Source organism: Musa acuminata, chromosome BXJ2-5, assembly GCF_036884655.1.
Source record: "Musa acuminata AAA Group cultivar baxijiao chromosome BXJ2-5, Cavendish_Baxijiao_AAA, whole genome shotgun sequence".
In the NCBI taxonomy this organism is placed as follows: domain Eukaryota; kingdom Viridiplantae; phylum Streptophyta; class Magnoliopsida; order Zingiberales; family Musaceae; genus Musa; species Musa acuminata.
Window position 1 is genome coordinate 40,057,242 of NC_088342.1, and position 14,164 is coordinate 40,071,405.

The 14,164-nt window shown below is 33.7% G+C and overlaps 1 protein-coding gene across 1 annotated transcript; it reads right to left on the bottom strand.

Moving 5' to 3' along the window:
• Positions 1-5,930: 5,930 nt before the first annotated feature.
• Positions 5,931-11,210, bottom strand: LOC135612778 (electron transfer flavoprotein subunit beta, mitochondrial-like). The gene is made up of 5 exons (XM_065109447.1): positions 11,033-11,210; positions 10,670-10,957; positions 9,027-9,107; positions 7,005-7,099; positions 5,931-6,406 (listed from the first exon to the last, which is right to left on the bottom strand). Exons 1-5 carry the CDS (start codon positions 11,186-11,188, stop codon positions 6,181-6,183), a joined length of 846 nt encoding a protein of 281 aa, XP_064965519.1. The 5' UTR covers positions 11,189-11,210; the 3' UTR covers positions 5,931-6,180.
• Positions 11,211-14,164: the final 2,954 nt, after the last annotated feature.

Consider the following 14,164-nt stretch of genomic DNA (forward strand, 5'->3'; position numbering starts at 1 on the left):
TTTTCTCATCAGTTGTCCTATACCGACAAGATTTTATTTTAAACTAAGAATAAATATTAAATCATTAATATTTTTTTTTATCAAATTTAGTATTCATGATAATTATTTGTTTTTCTTTAACTTAAACCTTATGAGCGATTTCGGTAGAAAATCTGATTCGTAAATCACTTTAACTTGTAACCAAGCAAGATGTAGTTAAAGCAAAGATATAAAGGCAGTTTGCAGTTATGATAGAAATCAGAACGTAAACGCAAACTGAAATATGATGTTTGTACGATAAAAATGATTTACGTCTAAACGCCGATTCGGAAAATGCAGAGCTTGAAACACGATCGTATATGCGCAAAAAGTAGTAAGCTTTTGAGGAGGTTTGCAGTAAAGATAATATGCTCAAAGTAAATGCAAACCGAGATTTAGAGTGGTTCGATCAATCTTGACCTACTCCATTTTTGGCTTCCTCCACCGACGAGGTCACCGACGTCAACTAGAGGCCTTCCTTCAATAGGCGAAGGCCAACCACCCTTTTACAGTTTCACTCCTTTTGACGGGCTTAGGAGACAACCCTTACAGAATTTCCTTTCCTCTCTTAACAGATTAGAACTTGGAAGAAAAAAGGAAGAAGAACTTTCAACTCATACAACCCTTATAGCTTCCGGCAAACTTCCGTTGATCATCCGATGAACCCTCGGTGATGCTCCTACGGACTTCCGGCAAACTCCTGGACTTGCGATGATCCACTTGGCGAGTTTCGACGAGCTTCTTTGGCAAGCTCACGGACTTCTCGGATTTGTTCCCATAGAACCTCCGACGATTGTCTGAACTTCTGTCGAACTCTCGAACTCCCAACGTGATCTTTGTCTTGATTCCAGCGTAACTCATGCTGCATATCTTACTTTCATCGTAGTTAATCCTGCACACTTAAAACAAAACTTCGATCGAGACAATTAATCCTAAGCAATTAACCAAGTTGTTCGGCATGTCATTGGTCCCTCGATGTTTCGTCCGATTCTTCGGCGCATCGTCCTCTCCTGCAGCCTATTGCCCAATCGGCCAGTTGACTCCGCAACTCCGATATCCTTGGCACAATACCCGCTCTTCTTGGCCCGATGCCCGAGTCCACGGCCCGAAGCCTTCTGTCGATACGTCGATCGATCCACCGGCCCGACGTCCAATCTTCTGACATGTTCCTCTGGCATAACATGATTTTCCTGCTTTAATTGTCTCATCCTGATCGAAGCATCCTGCGTCACTCAAAATACAGATTAAATCATAAACATATATCAAGTAGTTTCATCATCAAAATACGAGATTCAACAAATTGTTGTCTCCTATCATATAATTACTAAGCAGATATATAATTCTTCGTTAGATGCTATAAAGAAAATATTTTTTTCATCCTTTTTTTACTATTATTTTCCTCATAATAATTTGTGTGATTTTTATTCCAATAATCTTTTTAAATACTATTTTGATTTTTTAGAATAAGAATAGAGAAGAATATTTTGATTTTTATTTTAATACCAATAATTTTTTTTTCAATTGTCTATTTTTTTATAGTAAAAATATTGACGAGTTTCTTTGTTACCGAGTTCTTCTAACCCTCATTTGATCAATCGCGAACTCTATTTTTTTTATCTTTCCATTAAGATCTAGGTTTTGAATTTTTCATTTGAAAATGCATGTTTTGAAGTTTTATTCGAAGATCTATTCACTTTTTGTTTATGAACTAAGAAGGAGCCCATTAATTCATCAACTGATAATGTACTTATATCCTTAGCTTCTTCTACAATTATAAAAATTATATCAATTTTTGGAGATAAACTTCGTAAAAATTTTTATAATACAATTTGATCATTTAGGTTTTAACCATAAGATCTCGTTTTGGTTCACAATAAAAAAGACTTTCAAGAAAAAACTAACGATAAATTCAGAATATTTCATCATAAAAGTTTCAAATTTATGTAGAACTATTTGAAGCTTTAAACTTTTTACTTTGTTTGTGCCATCAAACATACTTTTTAGTATCTTCATAGGCCTCTATTAATGTTGATGTCATGATTCTAGGAAATAAGAATTCATTGATGTAGTATGAAGAGAACTATTGCATCCGTTTACATATTTTTATTCATTTGATTTTTTTGATCCTCAGTAATATTAGGATCTTGTAGATCATACTCAATAAAACCATCTTTTACCAAATTCTATAATATTTATGAAATAAATAAAATTTTCATGTTAATAGTCCAAAATTAATAATTATCAAGAACAATTAAATTAGAAATACTTATTTCAATATCTACCTTTTTTATCTATTTTTTTATTTAATAATAAAAATTAAATTTATGATGTATTTTGATGTTACAAATTGTATGACTATGAAATTTCATCTCATGACTTAATGTGATAGACTTAATTATTATGTCGTTGAAAATATTTTATGATAGATGCACTCAACTTCTTCTAATCAGACTCATACTATATTTATTATGTTGGCTTTTCTATAAAAATTCAAGGAGAAAAAAAAGAGAATAGTAGAAAAATGTATGGATTGATCCAAAAATACCTGTTTATATTGATCAAAAGATAGAGCATAATTTTTAAAATAATAAAAGAATTTATCATATCTCAATAAATATTCTCACTGTCATCTATTTATTTTAATATAGATTTTAATTTTTTATTTTATCTAATCCTAACTATTTGAATTATTCTTATCAAAACTGTTCCACGCTCTTCAACTTCCCATTGCTGATGTGCTACAGAACCCATCAAAGCAGGCGAATGAAGAAGTCCAATTCAAGTAGTAAGCAGTCAGATTTGAGATACCTGCAGGAGATCGCCCATGTTGACTGCTACTGCTCCTGGGATCGGCGACACGTCCACCCACTGGTCCTGGTGAAGCACCTTCCGGCCGCCGAGCTCGTCCTCCACCAGCAACTTCAGGAGCGACGGGTCCGCGTGCTTGGTCGATGACGGGGACTCGGAGACCGGTGGGCGCACGGGCCCGCGAGGACGTCCGGCGAGTGGATGAAGATGATTCTAGGGAGCTTAGTGACGCCAGCGTCGACGAGCCCCTTGGTGCCGTCGAATTCCTTCAGCTCCTCCGACCTGTCGTAGTCAACCGCCGCTGCCATTTCGGTATGTGTGGCGGTGGTGGATGCTCTCTCAGTGGCTTGGAATCGAGCTTGCTTCCTTCGTAGGATGTGTTGTTCGACATGATTTCCTCCTACAAGTGGAGCTATTTCTTTGTGGACGTTTCACATCTTCTGTGACGTGAACACAGTGTGAGTTCAATATTCTTCCAAACCAATCCATCTTCTTCTTCGTTGAACTCCATTTGCTGTTCTTATTTGATTGTATGATTGCTTGGGTGAATCCAAATATGACAAGCCGCATGTAGGACTACTTGTAGCCAATTATTTTTCTAGATAATAAAGTAACAGAAAGAGAGGAATATAAAAATAATAAGCAAAAATAATTATTATTATTAGCGATACCTCCGCACGTGTGAACAAGCAATTGACTCTTTCTACTTCCGTGCACAGTCGGCTTCTCGTTGCTGATATTTTTCTCATGGATGGAAGACTTGTTGGCAGATAGCTCTATGCTATCTTCATTACTGATTGATAGCTCTGTGCTATCTTCTTCATGCAATTCACTATCACTCTTTCTTTCATTTTCAAGCATTGTTGTTTGTTCTAAAAAGAAACTACGTTAATGTAAAATAGAGCACTAATGCGTAATTGGCATAAGTTTTCTTATAAGAATCTCTATCATTGTTCCATCTTTAGTCCTATGTCGAAGGGTTTAGGGTTTCAATTGTCACCAAGGGGAGTCAAGTTCCAATACATCTATCTCATTGGTTTAGGCTTCTAGGGTTATAGTGTTTCTAACCGTCTAGTTATAGTAAGGGTTACTTATTAACTTTGTAGGATTTATCTTTTGATATCTTTGGTTAATTTGGTAGGATTTATATGTATTATAATTTATAGGTTTTATATGATGAATATTCTATTATTAGCTTCAAAATAAGAAGTTACACTCATATTTTTTTCATATATCTAAATACAAGAGTTAGCATACACATTGTTCAAATGTTGTTTCCCCCTCATGTTAAATTCATAATACATGACGATGTAATAGATACATATTTCAATATTCTAATTCAGAGGGCATGTGCACATTTATCTTTCAAAGAATCCTACGTATCATTGATAGTAATATATTCACGATTCGAGATATAGATATATTTAGAATTCAGAGTTATTTTTTCTTATTCAATATGAAATTCTAAGGTTACTAATAACAGTGATATTGTTTGAAGATTTCTTTTTGGCTACATGGCCTCCAATAAAATGCATGATGTTAGGTCAATTAAATATATTTTTCTATCATTAAATAATGAAGATATGAAACATTGACACCTTCTAGTTATACGATTTGAAAATAAATACTATAATTCAAAGCCTAATATTAAAAATAAAATAAAAAATTATAAAACAATAACTCAACAGGAAATTTTCTGTAATTTGATCGTTTCGATAAATAATTTTTTTAATGATGATGTTTCCCAATTTTGTAGGTACAAACATTGAAGAAAATGTTATCTAAAATTGTTGCAGCATCCCAATATTGTGCCAATTATTAAATCTAAGGGATGTATTACAAAAATATAGTTTATCTAAAGCAAACTGCCTATACCTCATAAGTTATCATATTCGAACATTTTGAAATAGCATACACATTTTCTTATTCATCAATTATATAATTAGTGATCTTTTTGGATTTCTTGTGTCGTTCTCACAAAAATCATATGAAGCATTTTCGATCAGAAATTGTAGGAGCTCTTTTGAATGACTCACAATTTTATGGAAAATGTCAATGTCTTTCTTAAAGAGTTTGTGAACTCTGAAATTATACAAAAAAATTTCGTTTATTTTTTTTTGTAAATATTGTACAAATGAGAAAAGGTTTATAAATATAAAAAAAGAGCATTTATTGTATTATATACATGAACAATTTGTATCGCATATTGGTGTATAAAAGAGTAGTTTTTTCAAGTTATAAGAGTATGTATGATACTTTCTCGTTGAAAAACAAAGTATTTTTCTATTTTATCTTTTTTTTTTTTTTTTTCACTGAAATAAGTTGCATTCATGTAATGTTTTTTTGATATCTGAGCTTCTATTTAGTCCAAAGAAAAAAATTAGACTTGATATGTGATACACTATTTTAGGGTTAAAATCAAAATTAGTATATCATATATCAAGACTAGTCCAAATCATTTGAAATTTTAATGAAATCTATGTATTAGAATCATATGAATATGTCACTATTTTTTTTCTAATTTAAAATTTTTTAGCTATTTTTTGAATTATTTAAACCTGAACAATATATCATTTTTCTATTTTCTTTAAGTCTTTTTTTCCATTTGGACCAAATCATGATGTATCCATCTAAATTTTTTAACATTTGACCTTCTAAATAAGTTTGGATTCTATTATAAAAATTTGGTCTAGAGAAAATATTTTTTAATATACGATGATACATTATTTTTAGTATCGAGACGAAAATTAGTGTATCATATATATACAATGGCTGGTCTAAATTATTTATTTATTTTTATAAAATTCTTAAATCAAACCCAGAGGACATGTCATTTCTAATTTAAAATCTTTTAAATACTTCTCGAAATTATTTAAATCTAAATAATATATCATTTTATTATTTCTGTAAATTATCTTAATCTGCATATTATGTTTTAAAGATCCGAATGCAATATAAAAAGAAGGGGTTGAGATTTTAAATTATCATTGCAAGCCAAATGCCTTTTTTATATTATATTATTCTTAGCTCTCAAACCATAAATATTGGGAAGGGAGAAACAAGAAAAGTAAATTGAAAGAGAATGCTTCAAATCTAAAATAGTATTAAGCAAGAGGTAAATCTTATTCGTGAAGATAATACAATGATATAGTTCGTGAAGATACATACTCTCCTTATTCGTAACTGCATCAATGACAACCATTACAGAAGGAATAATTTCTGTGCTCGATGATGCGATAATGGTTACATTGAAATGCTTGGAATTTTGTATGATTTAGGCAAGATTGATAGAGATCAGTTAGGGCGACCAAGGTTTCTACCTCGGATCACTTGGAGATGGAACAATCAAACATCTTACAGGATACGAGCTTCATTCTTTAACTTGTGAATGAGCTCATCCACGGAGGAGACGATAACACCGGCTTTCCTTTTGGGAGGTTCCGCGACTTGAACCACCTCCAGATCTGGCTTCAGCTCCACATTCAGCTCTGCGGGTGTAACTTTTTTAATGACCTTCGATTTCGCTTTCATTATGTTGGGAAGAGTTGCATATCTTGGCTGATTTAACCTCAGATCAGTTCTGCAAAATTGATACCATGTCCGGCATCAAGCAAGAAGAAAATCCAACTGATTGGACAAAGAAATCAAACTAAAAACAGTCAACAATGTTTACAAAAGCTCCTCCTTATACCAGTTCCGATTAAGAATTAAATCTTATTTCTCCTTTTTGGGTTGAGATAATGTTTACAAATCTTTTTAAAGAAAAACAAAGTTAAACGGTGTGCTATATAGACTCCGCAAGTTTATGTGATGCACTAAAGCAAGTCTTGATCAAGATAAAATTCATAGTGTTTATGATGTCCGACCTGCTTCTAGATTTAATAGCCGCTACATTGGTCCATCACACAATCAATCGCCGTGTTAGTGGGTTCCATTCTCTAGTCAGCAACGGAGGAACACGAGAATAGATAACTCAGCGCCGAGTCAAACACAACTTGTCTAAATTTGATTGAATTTGTTAGCCAAGTGCGTTCCAAATTATTCCAATTCGAACACAACTTCTCGATTTTGATTGAATTTGTTATTCGAGTATATACCAGATTATGCCAGTGACTGCAAATCAAGGCAAAAACTTATAACCAAGAAATAAAACAGCTAAAAGAAAGATGAGAAATTACGTGATTACTGCTGGCAAATCTAGAGATAGAGTCTCAATACCACCATCCACTTCTCTTTCCACTGTTGCTACTTGTTTTTCTTTATCCAGCACAACCTACTAAAAGCAATGAACATGGTTGAATAATATTATGTTAACTTCTGGCAAAAAGAAATATTATCCACATATAACATCTCCAAAAAATAATACCTGAACACAGATCAAGAAACAAGAAACAATAGCTTAAGAAGAAAAAAAAAAGCAAATAAATATCCCAGTACAGAATAAGAATAAGCATGGTACTCTGCAATAGTTGGATCAATGGTCTAGTGATGCCAGACACAAATAGAATGGATGCCAGAAACAGTTATCTAATAAAATATAACAAAAAATCATCTGCACCAAGAAAAAATAACTCCAGTACAATTTTGTGCAGGGTAAAAGAAAGATAAATCAATGTATGGTTTAATGGTTCTCAAATATAATTCGAGGATGTGATTCATTAATATAAATAACAAGGCAGTTTGGTGCATTCTCTCGTATGTCATACCAAAAATAATTCAATTTGCGATCCGTATATATTTTTAAGAAGGATGGTTCTAAATTCCGATTTCAAGTAACCAGACATATATAATTTGGAAGCCTCATCACTCATCAGAAAAGAACTTTATGACTCTCCTTGTTTCAGTTTTTGCTTCAGAAATTTTATAATGGTAATGTTGAAGGTTCCTAGTAGAGTAACCCAAACATGAGAAGTAGATGTGTTTTCCAAACTACAAAAGATGACTATTCATTAAGAACTTTATTTCAATATAATATAAGCAACATAAACATTTTTATGACTCAAAACTTCTTAACCCATGTCCTATAAAAGAATAATGCTTGATCCATAATGACATGTCAACTGGCAGAACAAATGTAATGAAAAGTCCAAAACAAAACCATTCCTTGAGTTCAGAGAAAGTGAACTTCATTGGAAACAAGTCTCAAACTTTAGCGGTGTGTCACGTCAACATTCCTACTTCTAAAACTGCTTCCATTACATGATTTTCTTCTCCAATTACATGACTTACTTAGCACCACTCCTTTTTATAATCCCTGGATTAAATTTAAAAACCAGTCTCCAAAGCAGAGAGACGTTGTTAGCACAAGGGGACCAATACAGCCTAAATAATTATCACAACTAAACATGTAAAGATGAAACACTTGAATTTCATATAGTTGTTCCCCTGTGTTTTGCCTCCCGTCTTTCTTAGCTTCAACAGAAATATGCATAGATCCACCTCAACATCCTCAAATTCTATGCGACCATTCATGCTTTTCAAAGCTGAGAAACATAATCAAGCATGTATTTGCCTTAAAGTACTAAAGGAGCAGCTAAAAGGAGCACAAGTAACAGTGGGTTAATCAAAAGGTAAAACACCTGATCTATGATTAGTGTTTTTTTTTCCTTCATGTTAAAATTTCAGTAATAATCATTTCCTTCAGTTTCCTTTCACAAGGACTCATGCTTTGGTTCCATTATTTTAATTAGAGGGTGGTGGAGTTCAAATAATCTTCCTCTGTTTGTACATGTATTAAGAACTTCAACTTATGCTCATTGGAAATATTAGCTGGTGCATTCTGTCTCTTCTATTCATTAAAGAAGAAGAAACCTTTAAGAAACTGTGAAAGGACATACCAAGTATTCAATATCTATATGATTGTATGACAGTGTATTAATGTGTACAACCGCTTTATAGCTTAATCTCATTTTTCCATATGGTTCTTAGGATCAAGTAATCATCAAAGTTCCATATAGCTCAAGGCCCTGGAACAGTCTTCAAACTTCTTTCATGCTTTTTACAAACTTGTGTTTCATAACTGAGACATACATCAAGTGGATTACTTTTTTTTTTTAATAAAGACTACTGTATCTGCTCAGGATTTCTGTTGATATATGCATGTCGAAGATCAACTGGATTTGGAATATCACATAATATGGTTATAAGTTGGGAACTCGGAAGAGTACCACTTTGTATATATCTGGGTTATAATGCCTGACCTTTGAAGCAAAAGTTCCTTGTGGCCATCTAAGTAGTCCAGCTATCATTTGTCCTGTTTGGTTGCAGTCATCATCAATTGCCTGATACATGTAATTACAAGGTCAACATTCAGACATGAATCAAGAGAGTACAACTCTTATCAAAAGAGAGTAAAGTCATTTCACAACTAGCTAGATCAAGGATGAAAAAATCCATCTTAAAAATTTTTGCACAAATATGTAATAACAATAAATGATTTAACTAAACAATACAAGTTTAATTAGTTTAAAAGATTTCAAAAATACATGCAATGTCTGGATAATATAGCACTAGAATAAGTGTACTGAGCAATAATTTTACAAGTACCAAGAAAAATCATGATATTAGGTGGCACTGACTAGCCAAACAGGAATGAGGCTTGTGCATGTCATGCTAACATCAAGCAATAGAATGATTGTTCTTTTACAGAACAAAGAATCAATAGAGGGAAGACATTAAATATCAAACAAGACTTGTAAAATTAATGGACAAGCTAGAGGCTATTCTGATAATTGGGATAAGCATAATGATCATCCTTTACTACATTCTGCCAACCTAGAACCTTGTCATGTTCACAAGAAAATCTATGTTCGTTAATTGTAAAATTTACGGTTTCAGTTCTCAATAGCCTCAATTAAACCAAAATCCTAATAGATCACCAAAATATTGCAAAAGTCTAAAATCAGAACTCTATGTTTAATCAAATGGTATTAATTTCTAACTGATAAAATATACTCAATTGGATTACATAAGTTGTCTTATAAAGCTGAAATTTATATGATGGGCATCTAATTATTGTTTCTCAATAATCACTGGGGGGATTGACAAGTACTACCTCAAGGAACTATACTTTTTACCATGGTTGTATGTACCATTTAAAATATGTATGTGCTGCTCAGTATTTACCAGTTTAATCAAGACATATAGTAAGTTTGGTACCACTCAGTATTCATTTTTTTCAACTATTTTTTAGTGATACTAAAGATACAAGTTGGCGAATTTTCTTGGTATACCAGCACCATACCAGTCCAAATCGATAACAGATATTGGCACCAGACATATATTCAAAACCATGCTTTTAGCCATGTTAAGTGATGTGCAATACTTGAGAAAAACAATCAAATACCAACCGCTACGAGTTCACGACTAACTAAAATATAGATAACATTAACACCCAAAACCACTCTGAACAACTTGGTGTTATTTTCTCATCAGAATATTATCCCCAATACAATTAACAACCGTAATACAGTGATCACTAACAAGAACACTCAAAGTCTCATCTTTGGTTGATAAGGCAACCTAAACAGTGTAAAAAAGACGGTCATCCATTTCCTAATATCCAAGAATTAACATCAAAAGCAGACCAAAGATGTTATTTTTCTCACCCGAATATTAGCCCTGAAACAGATAGCAATTCTAATACCACAATCACTAATAAGAACACACAAAAACTCGCTTTTAATTCATAAGGCAAGCAAAACAGTGAAAGAACACAGTACTCCACTTCTCTAATCTTTAAGTATAGGAATAAAGATTGAAATTAAACGGGCCCCACGTGTCAAGAACCCAACATTGGTTTGATTCAAGATAGACGACACAAGCTTGGATCCAATTCCGATACCTGCTTGCCGAGGATCAAGAGCCCAGGCTGCTCCACCTGGACGAGTGCCTTCAAAATCTTAGCCACGGAGAGGGGGAGAACCGGCGCCGCACCGGCGTCGACGTGGACGGCACGGTCGGCGCCCATGGCGAGGGCGGTGCGAAGGGTGTCGACACACTGGGCGGGGCCGACGGAGACGGCGACGACCTCGGCGGCGGCGCCGGCCTCCCGGATGCGGAGGGCCTCCTCGAGGGCGATCTCGCAGAAGGGGTTCATCGACATCTTCACGTTGCTCGTCTCGACCCCGCTCTGGGAAAGGCGGCGGCCCCCGTCAGAACCCTAGGTTGAGAGATGGAGGCTGGTGGTCGCGAAGGGACATCGTACCTTGTCGGGCTTCACCCGAATCTTAACAGCGTAATCGACCACCCGCTTGACGGCGACCATCACCTTCATCTCGCTTCCGCTGCGTGCGCCCACGAGTCGGTGTCCTGTTTTGGCTTCGCTTCTCTCCCTTTCTTCCTCTCTGCCCCTCTTCTGCATACAAATCGGTCTCCCAACACATCCTGACGTGGCTTGGATATGCCTTGTCGAAATCTTGTTGGCATTTAAATATTTTATGTTAAGTTATGATTTAAATATATATATATATATATATATATATATATATAAAGTTTAAACTTTATAAATTATATGAGCATAAAGAAAATATCTGATATTTATAAATATTTTATAAATATATCTTAAATGTAAAAAAATTATTTTTTAAAATTATTTATTTGTAATAAATTTTGTGATTTGTTCGTACGACTATCTCTTAATTTTTTTAGAGTTACATAGCAAATGCATGGTGGACCGATTAGGACTCGAATTATGTAATCAGTTTATTTAATAATTATAAATATCATGAACTTGAATTGGTTACAATTTAGAATAATATATATTATATATATATATATACATATATATATATATATCCTATGGGTTGATTAATTATAAATTAAATTATGTAATAATTATACTATGGGAGTTATTTGTTTAGGTTTTTGACCTTTTATTTTATTTTTATAAAGAAACCTATAAGATTGCAGTATTATATCGCCTTCCACTTTTCGGTAGATTAGATTGATGGCATTACAAATATAATAAAAAAATAAGCAAATTTTGGTTGTGGTGAAATTTGATAATGATCATCAAATTTGATGAAGACAAAATTATCAGAAAGTTTTAACTCATAATCTTACTGTGGACAATAAAAGGCTTTATAGCTAAATTAATTGGCAAATTAAAGATAATTACATTTTTTTGAATATCTTATTCTCATATGATATTAAAATTTCAACAATTATCAATTCATCTAATTACTCAAGTCATTTATTAATTCATCTAATTAATCAAGTCATTAGATAAGATAAATTTTATATCTGCTATATTCTAAAAAACTAAAAATGCCCATCAGCCACTTTTTTTAAATATTTTTTAAAAAACCTATTAGGATCAATAACATTACTAAGAGAGGGTGGGTGAATTAGAGTAGTGGATAAAAAAATAATAAATTTTAACGATTTCAGAAAACTTCGTCCCATGAAATTTTAAGTTCGACGAAAATCGTTACTTACACTCGAATAAGTTTACAAGTGAGTAGATAATAGATGATTAGACGGTTTACAATGAAGTAAAGTAGTAAAGAGAACAAGCATAATGGAAAGAACATGTCGAAATCTATAGTGGTTCGGTCGTTGTGACCTACATCAACTTCCAATTCCTCCTCCGTCAAGGTCACCGGTGTCCACTAATAGTCCTCCTTTAATAGGCGAAAACCAACCACCTTTTTACAGCGCTTTTACCTTTTCACAGGTTTAGGAGATAACTCTTACAAGCCTCACACATCTTATTGGATGATTATAAAACTAAAGAGAAAGATAACAAGAACTCTTGCACTTTTACAATACTTTTTACACCCCAACACTTAAAGATTTTTCCATACTTAGATATCATTTTGTTGCCCTTTCATGCATAAAATGGGTGGCGTATTTATAGACTCCAATGACTTCAAAATTAGAGCCAAAAAGTGTTTCATCCTGGATTTCTATGGTACTAGCGGTGGTACCGCCAGTACTAGACGGTATCACCGCTTGATACTTTGACACTAAGCGATACCACCGCTCAGTTTGACGGTACCACTGTCTGATAATGTCTCAGATACTGAGCTTTCGCGGTATCACCACCTAACAAGGTGGTACCACTGCCCAGACTACTTGGGAGACCATTCCCTAGGCGATTCCAACACCCCAGTCTGGCGATGCCACCGTTAGACAAGGTCCAACAACCTAGTTGGGCCTTGAATCCGACCCAAACCAATCCAATTATGGGCCAATTGGCCCTTAACAGAGTTAATGATATTACCTCCTAAACCTAACCCTAATTATGTGTTAACTATAATTTTTAAGATATACACTAAACAAAATAAGCCCGGTAAGTCTAGGTTTCTTCCAATGAGCTTCCGGCGATCTTCCAGCGGACTCCCAATGATCTCTCGGTATTCTTCTAGCGGACTTCTGGCAAACTCCTGTACTTCATGATGATCTTCTTAGGCAAGTTCCGACAAGCTTCTTCTCGGTCAATTTCGGTAACATATCCGATGAACCTTCAGACTTCCAATGAATTCTCAAACTCCCAATGAAATCTTAATCTTCACTCCGACATTTCGTTTTGTTTTATGTTATCGTAGTTAATCTTGCATACTTTTCTCAATATATAGATATAATCAAATAATTTATTAATTAATTTTATCATGATATTAAAAAAAAACAACTTAGGTTTCAAATACAAAACTGGGCTTGAACAAGAGCTTTGGAGCAAATAATTAACCTAATATGACTAACAGCCTGCGATCAAATAATATAATATGGAGTGATCGCTTATAATTTAGACTCCAACAAATGAATTTAAGAAAAATACATCACTGGGATTTTATCCTCCTCGGACGATGCAAAACATTATATAGATCATCGACTATCTAATTAATATTTGTTTGTCTAGTTTTCATTCACATATTACACATTATTACAAATAAGATAAGGATGATTTGATTTTTTTTTTTTTTGCTACTGTTGTGATATTAGGTGAAGAATTATGTAATCATATTTGTTGTATGTAGTTACATGGAAATGATGGAAATAAAATTCACCAACAACACCTTCACATTTGAATTGCAATTATTTATGATCCGGTTGAAATGGAAATCTTATCGTCTGTGGCAACTCTCTCTCTCTTGTTTCTTCTCATGTGTGTCAGCTAGTTTTGACGATAAATATGTGTAAAGTCCTAAAATCAAATCTCATCTTCCTCATTTACCATTATTCAAAAAAAAAGAAAAACAAATTCTTTTATGTTGGGCTTTACCCATCTTGCTAGCCCACATATATCCACTGATAAGAGACTGTATAGATCTTTCGTGCAAAGAGTTATCACATGAGCTTCTTGCTGACGATACGTACATGTCATATATTGAGTTCT

Excerpts from the sequence above, each read along its gene's own strand:
- LOC135612778 (XM_065109447.1), bottom strand. The coding sequence starts at position 11,188 with ATGCAGAAGAGGGGCAGAGAGGAAGAAAGGGAGAGAAGCGAAGCCAAA. Across the intron at positions 10,958-11,032 it reads TTCGGGTGAAGCCCGACAAG|AGCGGGGTCGAGACGAGCAA; the intron begins GTACGATGTCCC and ends CGCCTTTCCCAG. Across the intron at positions 7,100-9,026 it reads AAGGAACTTTTGCTTCAAAG|GTTGTGCTGGATAAAGAAAA; the intron begins GTCAGGCATTAT and ends TGCTTTTAGTAG.